This window comes from Panthera uncia, chromosome B4, assembly GCF_023721935.1.
Source record: "Panthera uncia isolate 11264 chromosome B4, Puncia_PCG_1.0, whole genome shotgun sequence".
Lineage (NCBI taxonomy): Eukaryota > Metazoa > Chordata > Mammalia > Carnivora > Felidae > Panthera > Panthera uncia.
The window spans coordinates 76,743,699-76,766,280 of record NC_064809.1 but is presented as its reverse complement, the minus strand read 5'-3'; the positions used below and the strand labels follow the sequence as shown (position 1 = coordinate 76,766,280).

The 22,582-nt window shown below is 48.7% G+C and overlaps 1 protein-coding gene across 1 annotated transcript; it reads left to right on the top strand.

Moving 5' to 3' along the window:
* The first annotated feature begins 1,693 nt into the window (after positions 1 to 1,693).
* On the top strand, positions 1,694 to 8,982 carry KRT2 (keratin 2). The gene is made up of 9 exons (XM_049625542.1): positions 1,694 to 2,619; positions 3,611 to 3,825; positions 4,172 to 4,232; positions 4,473 to 4,568; positions 5,240 to 5,404; positions 5,705 to 5,830; positions 6,641 to 6,861; positions 8,059 to 8,093; positions 8,188 to 8,982. The coding sequence occupies exons 1-9, from the start codon at positions 2,008 to 2,010 to the stop codon at positions 8,496 to 8,498; spliced, it is 1,842 nt and encodes a 613-aa protein (XP_049481499.1). The 5' UTR covers positions 1,694 to 2,007; the 3' UTR covers positions 8,499 to 8,982.
* The last annotated feature ends 13,600 nt before the right edge of the window (positions 8,983 to 22,582 follow it).

Genomic DNA, 22,582 nt, shown 5'->3' with positions numbered 1-22,582 from the left:
GAGTCTAGAAAGGGAAGGGGCCCAGTGGAGAGAATCGGAAGGGAGATTCGGTGTGAAAGCAGAACCAAAGAGAGGTGAATCATGCAGATTGTGTGCCCGGCACCAGCCTGGGGCATAGCAGATGCTCCATAAATGTTCATCCCTTTCCTTCACAGACGGACCAAGCTGCTCCTGAAGCTGGCGTGGCCTGGGCACGGTCATGGTGGAGTAATGGCCAACTAGGGCGTTGCTCAGATACCCATAGATAATGACACATTTGACTTTGGATTGGGGCTCTCTCCAAAGCTTTTAGCTTTATGATTTATTTGCATGATTATGATTATATAAACCAGATTGGGGGGAAAAAATCAAGGAGACACATGGGTTTGCTTCCTTCAGCGTTCTTTTACTGCACATCAAGTATCATGAAGAGCTGGTTCCCTGTTCCTCACTGTCATTTCCCACTGTGGCCGTGTAGTGAAGACACAGAATTAGAGATTTGGGTGGAGGGGATGTGAGAAAGGAAATAACATTTCTGGAGTTTCTGCTATTAACTAGGAACTGTGTTTAGCACATGTGTATGTGACCTGTTCTGTTTTTACAACGGACAAATAGTTCTCTTTATAAATGAGGAAACTGAGGCTTGAGGATTATGAATCATCCAGCGTTACTTAACTAAAATACAATGAAACTGAGACTTAAACTCAAAACTTATGTTGGGACCTGGGAAATCCTAGTTCTGTGACTCATGGGGCTTATGTGGAATGCATCGTCTTAGCACAAGATAAGAGGAGATACCTTTGCTTCATACAAAACAATAGTGAATACCTAACCTTTGTGTCCTGTCATAATCTTCAAAACACTTGGGGTGAATTCTCCATTTTCTAGCTAAGAGTACAGAGCCTCAACATTTAATTCAAAGTCACAGAGCCAGGAAATCACAAACTGGGACTCAAACCCAGATGGACGTTCGATTCCAGTACTCACAGTACCCGGCCACACACGCCAAGGAAGGACTATGATTGAGTTTTGGAGTGGATGCTCTGTGCATTTGGTGGCTCGATGGGTTTTCTGATATTCATCCGTCCCTGGTGCTCATTGTGGAGTTGGACTTCCTGACTGGTTAGCAGAATCACCTGACGATATGTGATCACTGACTGGTTAAATCAAAATACACTTGGACCTTGGAGTTATGTAAGGCTTTTGATTGCAACCTTTTGTTGGGTGCCCAGAGTCAGACCCAGGAAAAGAGACACTTTCCATAAGCCCCTCAACTTCTGGGTTTTCATGTCTAAAGATGACAGAGTTGATGCCCATGAAGACTTCTGGTTACAGGAAAGAAAATTGTCCTCTCCTCAATGGCTGGCTATTGTGCATTCCTGGTATGGCATGGGAAAGAGTCAAAACAACAACTCTTTTGACACACCCTTGGCTGACTTCTTTCTATGAGAGTATGTATACTTCTTCGTGTTACATTTGTACTCTACAAAAGCACTGGTTGAAACTCTTCCTGGAGCAGAGGGAAAAGCGAGGACTCGAAGGCTGCTATTGAGGGGCCCCTTCAGTCTCTAAATCTGTCACCTCTTTCATCAGCCTCACTGGGTGGCAAGCCTGCACAGGCCCAGTGGCAGTTGCCCTCCCTTGGGTTGGTCCAGAGCAGGGAACAGCATTCTGCAGAAGGTCTCTTTTCAGATTGAGAAACCCACATCCTGATCTCCTCTTTTGATGATTTCACAAAAATCGAATTGCATGACAGATGCCCAGATAAACAGGAGAAGTTTGCAGTCGAAGCAAGTTTTGGGATGGAGCTGATTAGTAGATTTTTAATGGCTATTAGCTTGATAATCAGTAACCAGGCGTAGCTTCCAGGCAGACCAAACCCGTGCATCAGTCTGCCCACGCCCATGCACATCAATACCTCATTGGCAGGTATAAAAGGGGGCCCTGACAGTCTCCCAGTAGCAGAGCGGAGTCTCTAGCCTTAACTCGTCTGGGAACCTTCACTTTCCCTCACTGGGCTAAGGCATCATGAGTTGTCAGATCTCGTGCAAATCTCGAAGAGGAGGAGGAGGTGGAGGAAGATTCCGGGGCTTCAGCAGTGGCTCAGCCGTGGTCTCCGGTGGGAGCCGGAGATCGGCCACTAGCTTCTCCTGCTTGAGCCGCCATGGCGGTGGCGGAGGGGGCTTCGGTGGAGGCGGCTTTGGCAGTCGGAGCCTTGTTGGTCTTGGAGGCACCAAGAGCATCTCCATTAGTGTGGCTGGAGGAGGTGGAAGCTTCGGCTCCGGTGGTGGATTTGGTGGCAGAGGAGGTGGCTTTGGAGGCGGCAGCGGCTTTGGAGGTGGCAGTGGCTTTGGTGGAGGCAGCAGCTTTGGAGGCGGCGGCTTTGGAGGCGGCGGTTTCGGTGGAGGCGGCTTCGGCGGCGGCCGCTTTGGAGGTGGCGGTGGCTTTGGAGGTTTTGGGGGTCCTGGTGGCATGGGGCCTGGAGGATTCCCTGGTGGAGGCATCCACGAAGTCTCTGTCAACCAGAGCCTCCTGCAGCCTCTCAACGTGAAAGTTGACCCAGAGATCCAGAATGTGAAGTCTCGGGAGCGGGAGCAGATCAAAACTCTCAACAACAAATTTGCCTCTTTCATTGACAAGGTGAGTCATGAGAAGCTGGCTCTCTCTTGATGCTCAGGATGCCCTACTTCCACTTCTACCTGACGAGCCAATGGCACAGATTCATTTCTCCCAGGAGCCATTGGTGTAGTCAAACTAGCCTGGTGTATTTCCCAAATGGGCGACGTGCTGGCTTCATGGGCCACATCTTCTGAGACAGTCTGCAGTTAGGAATTATTTACATCTTTGGCTTTATGGCTTCAGCCCAAATAAGTAATATTTATGGAAAATTCTGAAAATCGTGGAAACACTGATAGAGGCAAGTAAAATGGACTGAGAAGTTCAGGCCACGTGCCAGCCGATTTTGGAAGGAATTGGTAAGACGTCTTCTGAGATAGTCTTTCCTTCCCGAAAAGCTATTAGTCCATTATGTTCTGGGAAGCTGCACCCGAAACATCTGTTTGGGGATGAAAGAGATTCCTGCGTTTAAGAGAAGCATTCTCAGTTTTGTGACCCAGAAAGTCTTTATTGGTGTCACTTTTGAGCATTACAGGGTTTTGCCCTATTTCAAGGCAGATGAACTTGCCTAAGAAATTTATGAGGCTTGTAAAAATCAGAGCGAGGAGCCCTGCCCTCCGGTGCTCTCACACTCAGCACCTTTAGGATCAGTGCCAGGGGATGCCTATTTTTGGTTTGCCCAGGACCTTATGGGACTTTTGCCAGAAATTCAACTAGGATGGGAGAGGGAAATGGCCTGGAGTCTTGGGAGCAGCCACAAACAAAACAGTGGGCGGTGAAGTAGGAAAAAGAGTTTTCTGCATGGAAAGTGCCAGCTATAACATTAGGAGTCTGTAGAACCTTCCAAGTGTGGAGGCAGGGAGCTCAAGCCGGATCCAGCATCCGGCTAGTGAGCACAAAGCTGTGGAAACTTCTCTAAGTCCCGAAGCAGGATCAGAACGGACTCCGGCAAGTGTGGCCCGCTGGGGGGGAAGGGTGATCCAGAGCTCATGTGCTCTCCTTCTGGTCACTCTAGGTGCGGTTCCTGGAGCAGCAGAACCAGGTACTGCAGACCAAATGGGAGCTGCTACAGCAAATAGACGTCAGCACCCGCACCACCAACCTGGAGCCCATCTTTCAAATGTACATTGCCAAACTGAAGAAATATGTGGATACGCTGTCTGCAGAGAGAACATCACAAGATTCAGAGCTGAACAACATGCAGGATCTTGTTGAGGATTTTAAGAAGAAGTAGGTGGCAAACACCGAATGGAGATCAATATTGATCATAGCTGTCCAGTCATCCCCCAGGAGGCCATGCCTCTCCCCACTGCATTTGTGGGGTCGATTCACGTGTCGATCATTTGTGAGGAAGACGTGTAGGGCTTTAGAGATCGTGGCTTTTCCCCCATGTTTGCAAGTTAATTTGTAGAAGAGCACCCTTATTTGGGACATCATAGTTACAATTTAGATCTTTAAAAGAGTGTTTAATATTCTCAGAGAATGGAGAATTCAGGGTGGGTCCAGTCGGAAAAGAGAAAGAAAAAAGTAAACAAGCTGGAACTAATCTAACAGCTGTGTCCCCGGGTCCCCACAGGTACGAGGATGAAATCAACAAGCGCACAGCTGCTGAGAATGATTTTGTGACACTTAAAAAGGTGAGCCAGAGCATGTCATGGCTGGGTGGGAATGAGGGGGCTTCGGAAGCCCGCTGGGTCCAAGCAGACAGGCTGGAGAACAAATGAGCTCCCGTGGAGACAAGACTCACCTGAGGTGCCTGGGGATGTGGGAGAACAGTTAGCAGGGACTGGGTAGAAGAGAGGGTCAGAGAGAGGGAGTGGGGCCTGCACACTGAGCAGTGCATGAGTCTCACCAGAGGCTCCTCACATTTTCTGCAGGACGTGGACAATGTCTACATGACCAAGGTGGAGCTGCAGGCCAAGACAGATGTGCTGAATCAGGAGCTTGAGTTCATGAAATTCCTTTTTGATGCGGTAAGGAGGCTGCTCCTGGAGACACCCTGGCTTCCCACCCTTCCCACCAAGGAAGCCCTTCCCAATTTGTGAAAAGGTGGGATGAGTGGGGTCTGTGGACTGGCTGACTTCAACCTGCCATCATTGCAAGCCACTAAGGAGGTTTCGGTGATGTAGGCCTCGGAAGAGAGGAGCTTTCTCCTCTGATGTCACAAGAAGTAAGGCTCAGGAAACAGAGAACAACTTCCCTCACTCCATTCCTCAAGTGTCCAGCTCCCCTTAGGAAGAGATCTATCCTGTCCCCATCCCTACGTCTAATGTACTTCAGAGATCAAAATGCAGCAGACCTTCCCTCCCTGCCCAGGTGCACACATATCTTCTGAAACAGGAAGTAAAATTTAAGACATTTATCATCCACAGGCTTCCTTCTGGGGGCATCAAACTTATCAAAATTGCGTAAGTGATGAAAGCTATAAACTAGGAGGCTCACAAATGCCGACTCCCATAATTCTCTGGACACCCTCGGCAGAAGCCTGGGATTGGTGTTTATGTTTGCTTTAATCCCACCCAGTGTATCCCACCCAGCTTAGTCTGAGAACCCATATGTCCTCAACACCGGGGAGGGGAATGTCTCCTCACTGACTTTGGCTATGGGCAGGGAAGCCATGGCCAGACCTCCCCGTGTGTTGCAGGAGCTGTCCCAGATGCAGCAGAGTATCACCGACACCAGCGTTGTCTTGTCCATGGACAACAACCGCAGCCTGGACCTGGACAGCATCATCTCCGAGGTCCGTGCCCAGTATGAGGAGATCGCCCAGAAGAGCAAGGCAGAGGCCGAGGCCCTATACCACAGCAAGGCAAGTGCAAGGAGAGCACAGAGAGCCTCAGCTCTGTCTAACAAGCTGGGCTTCACCCCGGCTGGAACGTGTCCCGTGAGATTACTGGTGCTTTTGTCTAATGGAAGTTGGGCATCATTCCCAAGCAAGTGTCCATAGTGCCTCAACTGCCCTCAACTGACAATGGCACCAAGTCCTTGAGGGGACGTGAGACGGTCCCCCACCTCCCACAAATGCAGCTTGGTTGACCCAGCCTGCATCAGACTTACCTTGGCTTGGGCCAAGCTTCCTCCACGCTGCCACTGCCCTCTTCCCGTACAGTACGAGGAGCTCCAGATTACTGCAGGGAAACACGGAGACAGCCTGAAGGAGGTCAAGATGGAGATCAGTGAGCTGAACCGCATGATCCAGAGGCTGCAAGGGGAGATCGCCCATGTGAAGAAGCAGGTGGGCGTGGCCCCCAAGGCTGTGCGGCTCTGGGGGTCAAGTGAGGCTCGGGTGGGTGGGAGGTTGTGTATGGGTGAGTATGTGCAACTGCGTGTGTGTGAGAGAGAGGAGAAACTGAGGAATTCGAATCTAGCATATGTCGATCCCAACCACCTTGAGTGTGACAAAATTTAAGGCTTATCACAATTTTTACGGTGGTATAAGAGACATTCCAAAGTGAGGATTAGTGCAGGGAAAGAATTGTGCTACCTTTTGGATTGCTTCCATGAGTGGAAGGGAGTGATAATAAATAAGGCAAGAAGTCATCTGGCTGGTGGCAGGGGGGTGGGGGTGGCAGACAGAGCCTGCCCTCCATGCTTGGCACTGTCCTGAAACACCAGTGGCAGTGCGGTGGTGGGGCAGCAGCCGCGGCAGGGAGCTGGCCGGGGGATGGACGGTGGCTTGGGAGAGATAATGTGGGGCAGAGAATGGACTCCAGAGGCAGCAGGGGTTCTGTGAAGTTGTCCACATGGGATGTTTTCATTTGCGACTATAGACCGGGACAGTGCCTCTGGCCCTGTGCTGTGAGGTAAGGGTCATTATGGGCAACGCATCAGGGTCCAGTCAGAGGCAGCTGGAAGGCGATGCCCCAGAGATGGCAGCAAGTCTCAGCATCCTTGTTTGTGACTTGCATCAACTCCAGGGGGACCCAACACTTCCGGGGCCAGTGAGTCTGGCTTCTCACACCCTAAACACATCTGCTCCCCTCCCCCTCTGCCAGTCAGACTCAGCTCTCCAGACTAACAGAAACCTTTTCTCCTTCTCTCCCAGTGTAAGAGTGTGCAAGAAGCCATTGCGGATGCGGAGCAGAAAGGAGAGCATGCCCTCAAAGATGCTCAGGGCAAGCTCTCTGACCTTGAGGATGCCCTGCAGCAGGCCAAGGAGGACCTGGCCCGGCTGCTGAAGGACTACCAGGAGCTGATGAACGTGAAGCTGGCCCTGGACGTGGAGATCGCCACCTACCGCAAGCTGCTGGAGGGCGAGGAGTGCAGGTGGGGACACTTGGGAAGCAGGAGGGTCACATGGTCCACCCTCCCCTCTCTCCTAGAACCGGGGCTGGAGGCAAAGGCAGGGAAAGCAGGGGTGGAGCAGGACCTCTGACAGGTGAGAGCTGATGTCACCACATTCCCCAAGCAGCCATTCAGGACCCAAAGCATTAACGTACAGTTGTAGATTTATCAATATGGCATGACTAACAAGTCAGATTAAATTACACCCAGTTAAGTGAAATTAAATCAAAGTAGATTAAGCAGTACATTAATCTTGGTCTTTTCTGAAAGAGAAACTAAAATGCTGTGAAATCACATTGGTCCTAGAGAGTACGAGACATTGGTTTATGGGTCTGCTGGGTGGATGGCCTTGTCTGCCTCCACCTTGCGACCCAGAACAGGGGGATCACGTGTTGGACCATGCTGACTGGCTGACAGCTCCCCTGCAGCAGGTGCCAGACCCGGTTCTTTGCAGATTTCTGGAGTGACAGACTGAACCCTTTGCTAACCCGCCAAAGGGAACTTTTCTTCCTCTGTTTGACGACGCTGTCTGAGCCCTCTGTCAGTGTCACCAGCATCCCCAGTGGTTTTATTTGGCTGAAGCAGCTGGAAGGGGACAAGCTACCCCAGGCCAGCAGCAAGCCAGTATGATGGGGAAGGAGCCGCTTTGCTCAGGGTGTTGCTCTGGACTCGTCTTTGAGGCCATGCCCTGCAAGAAGAAGTGGGACAGATTTCAGACAAAGCAGAGGAGGGCGGGGCAGGAGGGGAGAATAGGGAGGCTGTACAGGGTTACAGTTCTTTCCCAGTTGAATGTTCACAGTGTAGCCTTGTTTCAAAATTTCTAGCGTGGTTGGGATTCTGAATAGCAGACTACCTCAGATGGATTTAAATACAAACACGGGTTGCAAATCAGAAGGGAATTTGCTTTCTTTAAAAAAATTCTTTTTTAATATTTGTTTATTTTTGAGACACACACACACACACACACACACACAGCGTGAGTGAGGGAGAGGCAGAGAGAGACGGAGACACAGAATCAGAAGCGGGCTCCAGTCTCCGAGCTGTTAGCACAGAGCCCGACACGGGGCTCGAACTCACGAACCATGAGATCATGACCTGAGCCGAAGTCGGACGCTTCACGGACTGAGCCACCCAGAACCCAAGGGCTCTGCCATAAGCTATTTTCTCTCTTTCTGACAGGATGTCTGGAGACCTCAGTAGCAACGTGACTGTGTGTAAGTAGTGGGGGTGTTCCTGCCCTGTGGGTGGTGTGTCGGGAGGATGCCGAGGCATTCAGACTCTCCACGGGGATGCCATCTCTCCCCACAGCTGTGACAAGCAGCACCGTGTCTTCGAGCATGACATCTAAGGCCGGCTTTGGCTCTGGAGGCAGAGGATCCGGTTCTAGAGGAGGAGGATACAGCTCTGGAAGTGGCAGTTACAGCTCTGGAGGCAGAGGATCAAGCTCCCGAGGGGGCAGTGGAGGGGGCTATGGCTCTGGAGGGGGCTCCAGAGGCGGATCCAGCTCTGGAGGGGGCTATGGCTCTGGAGGCAGCTCCAGAGGGGGCTCCGGCTCTGAAAAGGGTGGTTCTGGCTCAGGTGAAGGTTACAGTTCCAGCGTGACCTTCTCTTTTAGATAAAGATGGAGTCCTACTGTCGATTCTGCCGCTTTAGAATGTAGAAGCCTGTCTCTGTACATCCCATTGGCAGCAAATCAAACCTTGTCCTCCACCCCTGATGACATTTTGGAGGAAAGGGTTGCTCACATAGGTTTTTGAAATATCTTCTCTCCGAACCAGTTGATTGGAGCCAGTGACACCCTCTGCCCCCCCCCCCCCCCCCCCCCCGGAAGAAGCTGCATCGCCCAGGCTTGTACTTCCAGCCATGCCCCCTTGCCTGGCCCCTCCTTGCATTGCCCCTTTGGTGGTCCTCCTCCTGAGGACTATTCTGTTGAGGGCTCCATCTCAAAGCCTGCATCTTTCTCGTGGGCCTGCCCCCCAGGGAAACATGTTTCTGTGTATATAGCCTGCCTTGTTGGCTTTGCATCTAAAGTGCTGTGGTCTTGGTGTCTGCACAATAAACTTCGTCTGCAATTTATAACATGTGATGTGCATTTAATGTCAAGCCTTGGCAGAAATGGGCAGTCAGGAGCTGTAATTACTCATTGCTGTCTAATTTAAGACACCAGAAAAGGGAGAGATTGGGAAATATATAAAAGCGAAGCTTCCTGGGGCAGGGACATATGGCCCTGAGGCAGTGTGGCTGGGAGAAGCCAAGGGCAGTGTATTTTCTTTTTTTTCTGGAAGTCTTGAAGAACAGAGACTGGAGGGGCTAGCCCTGGAGTCAGGGTGTGGATGTGATGTTCTTAGAAAAGTATCTGTGAGATCTGGGGACTGGGATATTGCCAGGAGGGTGACAGGGGGATTTGTGGAAAATTCTCTTCCCCAGCAAAAGCCACTCTTCTTAAAAGCATTTTCCCACAGATGCCACCCCACCCCCACCTTCTGACAAGAGTTCTGAGCTGATGTCCCTGCTCCTCAGGACAAATCAGCTGGCCCCCCTGAGTTCCAGCCAGGCTGTCTGCAGCTCTAAGCTTCCAAGGCGGAATTAGTATTTTCTTAGCTCAACCTAGGTCACTGGGTGCTCTACGTACCCAGTACCCAGACCTAAGTACCCAGTGGGAGTTCTCAACAAAGGCTGAAGGAGAGGACCTGGGGAAGTCTCTGGAGGACTATAAAGTGATCTCCAAAACAAAAAACTGCTTTTTTTCACAGAAAATTTCTCCACTACCACCAGAGAAGTTCTCCAACACATTCAGCAGATAATGGGCCCTTTTGTCCCCGCTTCCCCCCTGCCCCCAACCATGCAATAGCCCTCTGGGAGCCCCTCCCTCTGGACACCCCAATCAGGGCAGCCTTCTCCTGTGGTCATGGAGATGATTTCAGCCTCTTCCCCACAAAGGCCTTGTCATCTGACTGCAGCTTCCTGGTAACTCAGGAAGGGCTGGGCTCTTGGGGTTGGTAATAGACTAGTCAGAGTTGCCAAAATGGGAGTTGGTGTCTTTGATTGGGTCAGGTCGAGATATATGTGTGGGTATTCAGATGTAGCCGATGTGTCTTAAAATAACTCAAATAAAAAAAAATCCTGGGGGGATTCTTTTCTCTCTCATTTTACTTTAGTTCCAAAACCTTGGTGAGGCCTTGGTTGAGTCTGTGAGACTCTTCCACATCCCTAGAGGCTGTCGAGATGGCTTTGAACAATGTAGGGGAGGCATTAATAGAGAATAGATGTTTTTTACTGATCCCAGACCAGCTGGCCCCAGGTTTGAGGGTACGAGACAGGAAGAGGTCTGAAGGCTGAAGGGGGCAAGGTGATAATACACGAGGATGGCCAGTCAGGGCTGATGTGCTGCTCAGAGATGGACCCTGAGAGCTCCCAGAGCTTAGTTAGGTGGGAGAGGTCTGTGGAGGTGAGGGTGCCTACTAGGAAGGAGAAATGTGGGGGCCTGGCTGTTTTAGGGTATATTTACTATGCAGGCATGAACAAGGCCCTAAACAGGGTCTAGTGTCCCACACATTTAGGGCTGTGATTCTGAATCCTCAGTTTAGGGAAGGAAACCGATAAAGTCCAGGGCGGGCATAGAAACTTGGCCTCTGCTTCCCAGTTCATGTATTGTTTCAAGGCTTTGGGAATGGTGAGCTGTTCTGATAACTTTCTGAGGGGAAAGAAGGTGAAGCAGGTAAGGTGACAGCTTTTATTCCCAGCTACCTTAATTGCTCAGATTATCGGTGCTGTGAGTTTCCAGCCCCTTCTATGGTTCACTCTCCTTGCTTCTACTCTACCTGAGACGTAGCCCTTCTTTTCAGATCCACGCAAACACAGGTTACTTTCATGTTGGACTCTAATGGCAAAATGAGCTGTGTAGATGAGCTCAGGGGGGCACAGGCCTGAAGCCTGAACGAAGTCTGGCTCTAAGCAGGTAATGGAATGAGTGATCAGCTTTGGGGAACAGATTCTCCTTTCCTCCTAAGTGTCACAGGAGGAGAGAATCTAGGAGAGTTTAGTATCTAGGAGAGTCTAAAATCTGGGTCACACCCCTCCTACCAGGGCCTCTGCCCGTCTTCCACCGGGTCTGGTAGCTGACTTACCAGGTCCTGGGCTACAAAAGGGAGATGGGCACAGGCAGAAGGGTTTTACAACCTCTATTTCCATAGGGAACTGGGCTAAATATTTACATCCTGATGATGTGGCAGACAATTTAGGACACCTTCCCGCCTGTGGTTCCCTCCTTTTCTCTACCTGTGAGTCCTCGTATGAATTCAGATGAACTTCTTTCCTCCTTTTACCCCTTTACCACACTCCTTCTTCCCTGTCCATTCAAATGACAGTGCTTGGACAGCTCAACACCTCCAGAAAACCCACCTGAGCGGGACATTCATGCTCCTACTTGCTGTGAGGAGGGGAAGGCCTTTGACTAGAAGTTGGGAGACTTTAATGCTGACCTTCACCTTGGGGGGAATTGCTATGCTGTATCAGACTGGTCATTTCTCCTTCCAAGGAGATAGAATGAGATGATCTCTGCATATCTCTCCAGCTCAGTATAAAAGAGCCCCATCTGTGCTGTTGAGTTGGCCTCCCACTAGGCTGGGAGGAAATAAGACTGGAGCTTGGAAGGCAAAGGGCTATTATACTCCCAGGTCAGAGGCAGGGTCACTGCAGACCACATAGGGTCACAGGGGAAGTCACCAATGTCAGTCAGGAAGCAGAAAGGAGGGCAAAATCAAGGCCATGGGATTGCAGTTTCCATGGGCAAGGCAAGGCAGGGCAGGGCAGATGAAACCGTTTAGGACTGGCTAATTTGAATGACTCTGTGGGCTTTGGGGCATAGTGGTGGTCTCTAGCTCCCTGGTATCTGGCCCTGGGATGATTTAGGGCAAAGGAAATGTTGGCTCTGGGGTGGGAGAGACTGATAAGGATGTAGTAGAGGCTAAGGACTCAGGATTGGTTGGTTTGCATATGAAAGACTTGTTCTGGGCCAAGCCCAGGAAAACAGGCTCTCCTCAGCCTGAAGATGTTGAAACATAATACAACACAGAAAATAAAACACATGATTAATACATCTTCTTCAATTTTCATCAGCAACGATTTGTAGTTTTCAGGGTATGGGTCTTATACATATTGTGTTACATTTATCCCCAAGTATTTCATGTTTTTATGCTGTTGCAGATGATATTTAAACTTTTAAATTTATTATTTGTTGCTAGTATACAGAAATACAATAAAAAATATATTGACCCTGACTTTGCTAAATTCATATATTAGTTCTAGTGGCTTTTTCGTAGATTCCTTAAGATTTTACATGTACACTGTTACGTTGTCTATGAATAAAGATTTTGTCTCCTCTTTTTCAGACTGTTTGGTATTATTTCTTTTTCTTGCTTCATTGAGATGGCTGGAACCTTTGGTACAACAGTATAATGTTGAATAGAGTAGCAAAGTGGACATTTTTACCTTGTTCCCGATCTTATAGGGAAGCATTTGTGTGTTCACCATTATCTATAATATTAAATGTGGGTTTTTTTTTTAAATCTTGAATGAGAGTTGAATTTTGTCTAGTGCTTTTTTGAAATTTTTCAAATGATCATATAATTTTTCTTCCTTTTTCTTCATACAGTGAATTATACTGCTTGATTTTCAGATTTTTCTTTTTTAATTTTTTAGAGGTTTTTTTTTAAATGTTTATTTATTTTTGAGAGTGTGAGCAGGGGAGGAACAGAGAGAGGGAGACAGAACCTGAAGCAGGCTCCAGGCTCTGAGCTGTCAGCACAGAGCCCGACGCAGGGCTGGAACCCACAGACCATGAGATCAGACCTGAGCTGAAGTTGGATGCTTAACCTACTGAGCCATCCAGGTGCCTGATTTTCAGATGTTAAACCAATCTTGTGTTCCTGGAATTAACTCCCCTTGGTTATGCTATGTTAGCCTTTTTTATATACTACTGGATTCTGTTTGCCGGATTACTGAGTATTTTTGCACCCATGTGGCAGGAGGGATGTCTAATTTTCATAGTATGCTCTAAGGGCTAGTAGTGACCCTGTGACAGGACAGAGTGAAAGGGTGTAAAGAGGGTTAACTTTTACTCTGTACTTTATACTTTATCCCATTGTTTGAGTTTTTGCTCAAAGCATACATTTCTTTCATAATTAAAAAAAAGCCAAGAAGATCTACTTTTTCTCCAAATATCCATCGCAGTAGAGCATGAGGAACATGCAGGATTCTGTGCAGGGTCTGAAGGGAGACGAAGCCAGTAGCCGCAGGGAAAGGGCTGGACCAGGGATGGGATTTCAGCCTGGGAGGTCCAGAGGAGGGCGCTTTAAGGTGCATGGGGAGAGGCTGGGAGAAGAAGAGAGTTTGGGCACCCACTGCAGTTGACTCTTTCTTTGACTATTTTGACTAGAAACTTCCTGAGGGCTGGAAGGGCACTTTCTCCAGCTCATGACCTTCCACAGAGATCTATCCAGGGTCAAATGGACCTGGAGTGCTCAAGAACTTCCTTTAGAATCCCAGCCTTGTCTATGAAGGAAGAGGACAAAACAGAAGGCGTTGCACAATCATGTTCTGCCTCTGCCTGGGAAACCCGGTCCCTCCACTGCAGACCCCCTCGTTTCCAGTTCTCACGTCCAGTGGGCCTGGGCTGGGCTGGTGGTCAAAATGCACCACCTCCCAGCAGGGATCCCAATCCTCGCCTCCTCACGTTTTATGGGTTCAATATCTGAATCAGTTTGACATGTACATATTTAGTTCTGGAATCAGTCAGCCTTGGTCAAATCCTGCCTTTGCCTCTTAAATAGTTGTATTATTTGGCAAGCCCCTTAATCTTTTGAACCTTAGTTTCTATTTGTAAAAATTGAAGATAATGGTACTATCTACCATAGAGCTCTGCTGTGAAGCTTAAATGAAATTATCTTTGTAAAGCGCTTACCACCCTCTGGAGCACAATAATCAGGCAGTAAGTGTTGGGGTGCTGCTATTATTGCTGCTGGAGAAACACGTGGGCGTAACATTTATCTTAACAATTTTTTTAATGTTTATTCATTTTTGAGAAACAGAGAGAGAGTGCGAGCAGGGGAGGAGCAGAGAGAGGGAGACAGAATCTGAAGCAGGCTCCAGGCTCTGAGCTGCCAGCACAGAGCCCAACGTGAGGCTCGAACACATGAGCCATGAGATCATGACCTGACAACCAACTGAGCCACCCTGGTGCCCCATCCATTCTCTTGAATGGGTTATGTAACACCTTAGTTAAATAGCAAGGACAGATGTTATTATCACCCCATTTGGGCAGGTGACAAAACAGAAGCTGAAAAGCCCACAGATAGGACGCTGGGAAGTAATGGGAGTGGAATAAAGAACTGGAGGTATAGATCTTACATCCCACGTCACTTCCATTATACCTCACTCTGTTTTCCTCCTTTGCCTGGATCTCCTCCCGGTGATCAGATTAGGGTTGTTTGTACAATGGGTGGGGCCTGGCCGAGCAGGGAGGGTACAGGGTTAGAGGGTGGGGGAGACATCTCAGCTTCTCAGTCTGGGTCTGGAGAGGAAGCCAACTGGGAGAGATCGCTGAGCCCTACCTGTGCATGTGTGAATGCTCACGTGTGCTAGGTGCCTGCTGTCCCACCTGCAGATTCAGGGGGGAGAGGGGAATTAAGGGCCTGAGATGGGGCCGCTGGTCAGTGTGGTAACCTGCATTTTCCTGGCCTGGGTGACAGGTAGTAAGAGGAGCCTGAGTCCACAATATGCCCTTGGGTGGCTGCCCTCATAATTACAGGGTGACCAAAAGAAGAGACCAGTGTCCTTGGCCTGCCTGAGCATTTGCTAAAGGAAGGGCTGTTTCATTTCCCGGCAGAGGGGTTTGGAACATCACGGCACTTGATACTTTGTATTACAAAAATAACACCTGCTCATTATTTCAAACTTAGAAATGTAAAAGGTGAAAGAAATTTTAAACCAGCCATTACATGAAATAACTATTGTTGAGACTTTGAAATATAGGTATAATATTTTGAACATATTTTTCTAAAGTATTTAGCTTTAGGGGTGCCTGGGTGGCTCAATTGGTTAAGCGTCTGTCTGACTTTGGCTCAGGTCATGATCTCACGGTTCATGGGTTCGAGTCCCGTGTCAGGCTCTGTGCTGATGGCTCGGAGCCTGGGGCCTGCTTTGGATTCTGTGTATCTCTGTCTGTCTCTCCTCTACTCACACACACTCTCTCTCAAAAATAAATGAAGAAACATTAAAAAAATAATAAATGTATTTAGCTTTAGTTAGTTAAAAAAAAATATATATATATATATAGCTGCTCTCAGACTCTATCTCCAATCTTATTCCAGGTCTAATTCCAAGATTATTCAATCTTGATTGCCCCTTTTCTCAGTTAACAATAAAACAGAAAAAAAAATATTCTTTTGCATAAAACTTGTAACCATCATTTAAATTATCTAAATAATATTCCATTTATGGATGCAGTTTATTTAACTACTTTCTATTCTGTTTTGGACACATCTGTTTTGGGAACACACACACACACACACACACACACACACACACACACACATCTGGCCGGGTGGGTGGAGAAGCAGAAGTGATTCCCACCAATTATCGAAAACTCCATCGAATAGGTCTCTCTGAATCACCATTCTTTCCAGATCAGTTTCTAATTCAGTGTCACTGTCTAAAGCCTCTAGAAGATGTACCTTGAGCTTCAATACCACTCTTCTAAAAACTAAAAAGGTTGAAACACAATGGTCTAAGAAAACACCTTATCTGAGAGCTTTTTGGATGTAATCATACACCCCTTGTATTGCATAGGTCAACAGATAGCTGATACATAAATAATAAGAAACCCCTGCTCACTAAGCGATAATTATCTGACATACTGTCCCCAAGTAGAGGGTATCGGTTTTTTTCTTGTCACTTTCACCTTCAGGGGAACCAAATCGAAGAACTTTTCCTTGGCCAGCTGGCAACTCGAGGAGATATATGAGGGGATCCCTCTGCACCCTAGTGGAGAAACATTGAGGCAGCCTCTTCCCGCCTCTTCAGCACCACTCACGTCCCTTGCGTCACCATGAGCTGGCAGGTCTATGCCTTGAAGTGTCAGAGCAGGAGCTTTGGCAGAGGCTTGGCCATCCTGCCAGGATGGTGCTAGAGAGGGACAGAAAGCTCACTGTCCATCTGTAAGAGTGGTGGCTGTTGCCAAGGCCATGCCAGTCTGCAAGGTTACAGTAGCCGGAATCTCGTTAGCTTTGGTGGGAGCAAGAGCATCTCCAGCAGTAAAGCTGGAGGTCTGGGCCATGGCTGCAGTCTGGGGAGCTATGGGGATAGGCGTTATGGGATGGGCAGCCTCGGTGTTGTTGGGTTTGGCTTTGGTGGTGGTTTTGAGGGGCTGAGGTTTGTATGTCCAACAGTCTGCCCTGGGAGCATCTAAGAAGTTGTAATGAATCACTGGATGTGCAGATTGCCCCTGAGGCCCAGGAGGTGAGCAGCTGGAGAGGGGGCAGATCAAGGAAGTCAATGACAAGTTCACTACCTTCACTGACAAGGTGAGTGCTCATGCCTGGGGGGTCAGACAACCAGCCCTTGATAGCTTCAGGGATCTGCACAAAGATCTTTCTCCTAGGACAGAAATGGGCTAGTGACTACCATATTGGACTGTGCTGGTCTAGATTATCTGAGGTCAGATAGCCCAGTTTCTGTCTCTTTTAATTGGCCCTGGAGGAAGGTGTTTACTTTATTCTTCATGTTCTCCAAGCCTCCCTAAGAGGTTGGATCTGACCTTCAGCTACTTGTCACCACCCCATCAAACTAGGGCCTTATGGTGTTACCCTGAAATAAAGCAAATCTGTTCTGCATGTATACTGAATCAGAACAGGCTGACAGGTTCAGTTTTAAAGAAGTCAAAATAGTCAATGGATATCTTGTAAGTGGACACATTGACTTTGGCAAATGGTTTCTTCCCCATAAGTTGCCATGTGATTCTGGGTCTTGGAGTTTCTTTCTCTGCAGACCGGCATTTCCACTCTGAAAGCCAGTGAGTGGGAGACCACAAAAAATCAGATGTTGTCCAGTTAATGGGCTCTTGGAAAAGGAGCATGGGGCCATTGCAAATGATTTGACCAGGTGTTTTTCAAATTCTGTTGGCCAGGCTGTAAGTGGTGAACTATATTCGTAGCCCAGAGGAATCCTGACCTTCAGATCTCATCTCGTCTTAGCACCAAAAGGAAGTCAGACTTCTTATACTAACTGCACCAAACAGTGCGCTCCTAGAGCAACCTTGGATTGAGGTTTATTGTGAATAGCCCTGGGAAAGATGAGGCAGGCAGGGAGGTTGCATCTTGGGTTTGTGCCAATGGGACGCTCAGGATTGTCTGGGAAGAATGCTGTGGTTCTGCCTGGCCCCACCCTTCTCTGGGTGCTCTTTCTTAGGGAGGAACAACTATGGATTAGCACTACTGCATAGACTGGGAGCTGGGAAAACATAAGAAGAAGCCAGTAAGAAGAAAAGTAGAACTGGTGAATGTGCCCAGAGCTCTGGATTTAAGGCTGCTTTACCAGCGTAGATGGTGCAGTAAGGAGCTATGTTCTATCCTGATGATTGTAGTTGGTAACACTGTGTCTGTCGTGTAATTGAAATTTGCTAAGAAGGTGAAACTTAAGTCTCTCTCTCTCTCATTCTCTCTCTCTCTCTCTCTCTCTCTCTCACACACACACACACACACACACACACAAAGAAAACATGTGAGGTGAAGGATGTGTTCATTAACTCAAATGTGGGAAATCCTCTCACAATGTATACATAAATCAAATCATCATGTTGTACACTTTAAATATATTACCATTTATTATATCTCAATTATACCTCTGTGAAGTTGAAAAAAAAGGTGATAAGTTGTATGGGGCTCCTGCTTGATTAAAGCTCCGTCTTGGAAAACATTAAACTAAACTATGTTCTTCCTTCATTGCTTGATAAGGGCTGCTGGGGTGAGAGGTAGGGGCAGAAACTGAGGGATGAATAGGGGAGGAGGTTTGCTGCAGGGTGACAGTGTCTCGTGAGCTTTACCAAGATGGTGCTCAAATTCAAGATACTGATTATCAATGAAATTTTTCTCTTTTGCTACTTATTGTGGCTGTCACTTGCAATGTCAAGAATACAGAGAGAATCATGGGAAAAAGGAAATATTTTGTCCACATCAAGTAACTCTGGCTATTTGGTAAAAGAATATTCCCGAAAGTGAGTTATTTTGCTGGCTCATTGATGAGTCTTTTCCTGACATCTCTTACAAATGATGCAGGCCAGTGGTTCTCAAACTTTGGTGCAAACAAGAATCAACTAGGGAACTTGGTAAACATCCAAAGGCTCAGTCCTTATCCTACATCAGGAAACCTGGGCCTCTATGTAAACATACCAGAAATCTCTACAAATAATGGGGTGAACTAATCTCTAGCATAGCATGTTGGGATTAACACCAAACTGGAGTCACTTGTCACTCTCACCAAGCCCAAGCCCACTGTGGCTGTCCTGTGGAGCTGAGCCCTTGGACTTACTGTTTTCAGGTGCGGTTCCTTGAGCAGTGAAACCAAGATTCTGGAGACCAGGTGGGTGCTGCTACAGCACCTCCAGCCTGGAGCCCAACTTTGAGGGCTAAGTCAAGGTGGACAAGTTCTCAGCAGAGAAGATGAGGCAGGAAGCAGAGCTGAAGGTCACCCAGGGTTCCATGGAAGAATATGAGAAGTGAGTGGTGGGGGGAAGGTGGGACACTTGGTGTTGGGCCAAAATGTGTGTGGATCCCAGGTCTGGTGTGAGAGCAGTGCTAGGGCATAGAATTGGTCTTTCCTTCCAGGAACTTGTGAATCTGTTTGTGGATGTGTGTTCAGAGTGTAGGAAAGCAGAGAAAAGGGAATGTCTTGAGACTGATAGTCTCCTCTTCTATAGACTCCTGCCAGATGTGAAGCAGAGGTCAACAGCAGGACAAAGGCTGAGAGTGACTCCATGGTGCTGAAGAAGGTGAGAGGCAGCTGGCTTTGTCCCTCAGGTCTTGAGGGACAGGGCTCTTGCAACATTATGCTCTCCAACCTTCTCTGTACTGGTCTCACTTTCCTCAGCTGTGAAGCATCCCTGGCCAATGCAAATGACCTCCAAGTCAGCACTGGGCTTCAGGCAAGACTGTCAGAAGTATTAAGAATGAAGGCAACCCTGATTTCTGGCTCCAAAGTCTTGTTTTTCAATTTCATAGGATATCAAATCCACCTGGCATTGTCTCCACTTCATTAATCTCCCCCAGTGCCTGCCCTCTCAATGTCACTTTCCCTCTGGCATCTTGAGGCCACTGGACCCATTGCTTCCTTTCTTTCAGGATGTGGACAGTGGCTGCTTGGTCAGAGTGGACCTCAATGCCAAAGTGGACATCCTGCAGCAGGAAACTGAATTCCTCCAAGTCTTCTATGCTGCAATGAGTTTGGGGTCTGAGCTCCCTGGGAGGCCCCTGGGATGGTTGGAAAACTTAGAAAGAGAGAAAAGTTCCCCTGGTCTTCCCCTGAGGACATGGCTGCTGGTGAGGGCACTCAGGGAACCTCTTAATGTGGGTACTGAGATTTTCCAGAGGACTGATCCCTGTTCTGCTGGACAAGAACTGGCCCAGGAACAGCAGACAGTCTAATGGTGCCAATGTGGTGACAATAACCAGCACCTGGACCTGGACAGCATCCTCTCTGATGTCAAGGCCAAGGCACTGTACCAGACCAAGATGCCCACCTGGAGAACTGTCCTGTGCTGGGTTATGCCCAGAGAGCATGTAGGATCCTCATCCCTGACAATAGAGATTGACCTGCTCCATTGGCCTGGTGGTTGGTAGGGCCACTTGCCTTCATATGTCTTGTCCTGGAGATTAGTGGGGAAGGAGCCCATGAAATCTCTGGCTCAGCCATCACTGGAAATTTCTAGGCTTCCTGGGGTCTTACCATTCCTATGTTGGGGGAGCTGACCCAACACCGCAGACCCAGATTCCTTTAGAGACACCAAGGCTTTCAAACCTGCACAGCCAGCTCTTCAATCCATGCATCGTTGTAGCTCGTGTCTCACCCAGGCTGGTTTCTTTCTACCAGCACATGCTCCCACTGCCTTTCCTGCCACACATCTGTGGGAGCACATCTTCAGGGAGCCTGATCTTCCAACTACCTCCCTGAGTGGAACATAGTTGAAGGCAGTTCCTTAACATCAATAATAATTCCAGGTCCACAACATGAAATAGTTGCTGCCTTCTTCCTATTGTGGGTTGCCTGTTGCAACTCCCCTATCAGAGTCTGGCTGGGAAGGACAGACCAGAGATGTGTTCCTGTCCAGGATTTGGCTCTGTGATCTTTGGCAATTGCATATCTATGGTGGTAGGAATGTTCTTTCCTCAGCTAGACCCTGCATTACCAGCAGACAGGAACATGTCTCCTCTATGGGTTGGTTTCGTCCACAATGACCAGACGGAGCAGGGCACAGGAGTCCTGGATGAGTGAAGCTTTGAGGTCTGGGGTGAATTGCCCTGGGTTTGGCTCTCCCTGTGCTACCTTTCACTCCTGCCTTTTCCTGGTTTTAGGGTCAGGAGCTCCAGGCAGCTGCCGGGAGGAAGGGTGATGACCTCAAAGTGATTAAGGTAGAGGTCAACCCAGCCATCCAGAGACTTCAAGCAGAAATCACCAACCTCAAGAAACAGGTGGGACACCAGCATGGCAGTGGTAGCTTTTGAGGGGGTCGGGTTAAGATAGATTGTTTTATTTCTTTATTTTTCTATATTTGCACATCTTCCATAATAAATTATGAAAGTGGACAAAAGAGAAGCCCAGCAAGGAGGTAGGTATCTGGTCTTCCGTGTCCCACTTACTGTCTGCTGATGGGTCCTGGCAGAGTGCTGCCCTGCAAACAACTTCCTGGGGGCAGAACAAAAGGGTGAGGCGGCCCTCAAACATACCCAGGACAAGCTGGCCGAGGTGGAGGCCACCCTGCAGCAGGTCAAGGAGGACCTGGCCCGGCTGCTGTGTGACTACCAGGCTGCTGGGGGCCAAGCTGGCCTTGGATGTGGAGCTCTCCAGCTACCACAAGCTGTTGGAGGGCGAGGAGGGTAGGTGGGTGACTCAGAGGAGAGAAAATGAGTGAGCGTCCATCAGCAGTGACCCGTGTCAACCTTACCATCTGGATGCTGGGCAATTATTTAACTCACTTCTTCCTGAAACACAACCTGAGCTTTGTCAGTGGTGGGGAAGGGGGGTGTCTGGTTAGAGTGTTTCACCAGAGTGCATGTGATAGTACAGGCCCCAGCCCTGTATGCTGGAGTCCCTACCTCCTCCGAACTTTCCCTCTGGACCTCTGGACCAAAGGGCAAAGTGGGGAGGTTGCCCTACCATTGAGAAAGACAGAGAAAAAAAGGACTAGTTTTCCTTAGCTTTGCCCAGTCCAGGCACGGCTGCCCTGAGCCCAGGCTGGGGAAGGGTCAGAGAGGGACGCTCGGTTACCTCTGCTGACGGAAGCATGTGTTATTTCTATTTAGCTTTGGAAGGTGGGCAAAAATGACTCTTCCTTCCCCTCCTCTTTGAAGAAGCCCAGCTTCTGTTTTTAAAACAATTAACTTCAGGTCCCCGAGCCTTGCTTGCCAGCCAAGCAGGTGTCATTATTGCCCAATTAAGGAATAATAGTATTATTATCGTTATTGTTATAAGAATTATTATCAGGTAACGGCCAGCAGGTGTAGAGTGGGAAGTCGCAGCCTGGGGGCTCAGGTCACAAGGGCACTCTGCCACCAGAATGTCGTTCCCAGCACAGCACGCGTGGAGTCCAGTGGAATGGGATCAGGAGGACAGTCTCATCAATTCCCTGTCATGAGGTCTGTTGGGAGCGCTGAGAGGAGGGAACATGGCCAGGCAGGGGATGGGCATAGCTCCTTGTTTGAGCAGGCCCTAGGTGTCTAGAGAGGCAGCATTCATTCATTCATTCATTCGACAGTCATTTATTGAGCACCTACTATGTGCTACATCCTGTCCTTGATACTGATGCAAAAAGAGGACCAGGACCTATGTATGGGGAAGGCAGGCAAGAGAATGTGCAGAGTCAGGGATATAAGTGTTATCTAGGGGAAGTCCCTATCAGGAGCAAGGGGCCAGACTAGCAGGATGGGGGGAACTTCCTTGATGAAGAGTCCTCAAGCTGAACCCTCAAACCTAAATGTTAAGGAGGAATTAAGGGAGTGTTTTAGACAGAAGTGTTATCTTCCGGTGATGGGAGCAGTACCTGGCACATAGTAGGTGGTCAATAAATATTGGTCGAAGGATTGAAGGAGTTTGACAAGAGCTTGGCCCTTCAGTCTCTTTCCCAGAAGTGCAATCTGGGGCAGCTGGGAGGAGGTGTGGCAGGAGAGGCTGATGAGGACCTTTCTGGGTAGAGTGACCAACTTGCTCTGTTTTCCTGGGATATTCTGGTTTTAAAACTGAGCATCCCATGTCCTAAGAACCCACTATGTCCCAGGCAAACTGGGATGGTGGCTCATCCTGCCACTTTGTTAGCTCCAGCAATTTGGACTCCATCCCGCAGCATAAAACAGTAGACCGATAAAGGGGCAAGAGTGTTTATCTAGCAGACAGAACGTGCCTGAGCCTGCCAGTTGTCCCCTACTACCCTCTCCCCTCT

Excerpts from the sequence above, each read along its gene's own strand:
- KRT2 (XM_049625542.1), top strand. The coding sequence starts at position 2,008 with ATGAGTTGTCAGATCTCGTGCAAATCTCGAAGAGGAGGAGGAGGTGGA. Across the intron at positions 4,233-4,472 it reads ATTTTGTGACACTTAAAAAG|GACGTGGACAATGTCTACAT; the intron begins GTGAGCCAGAGC and ends CATTTTCTGCAG. Across the intron at positions 5,405-5,704 it reads AGGCCCTATACCACAGCAAG|TACGAGGAGCTCCAGATTAC; the intron begins GCAAGTGCAAGG and ends CTTCCCGTACAG.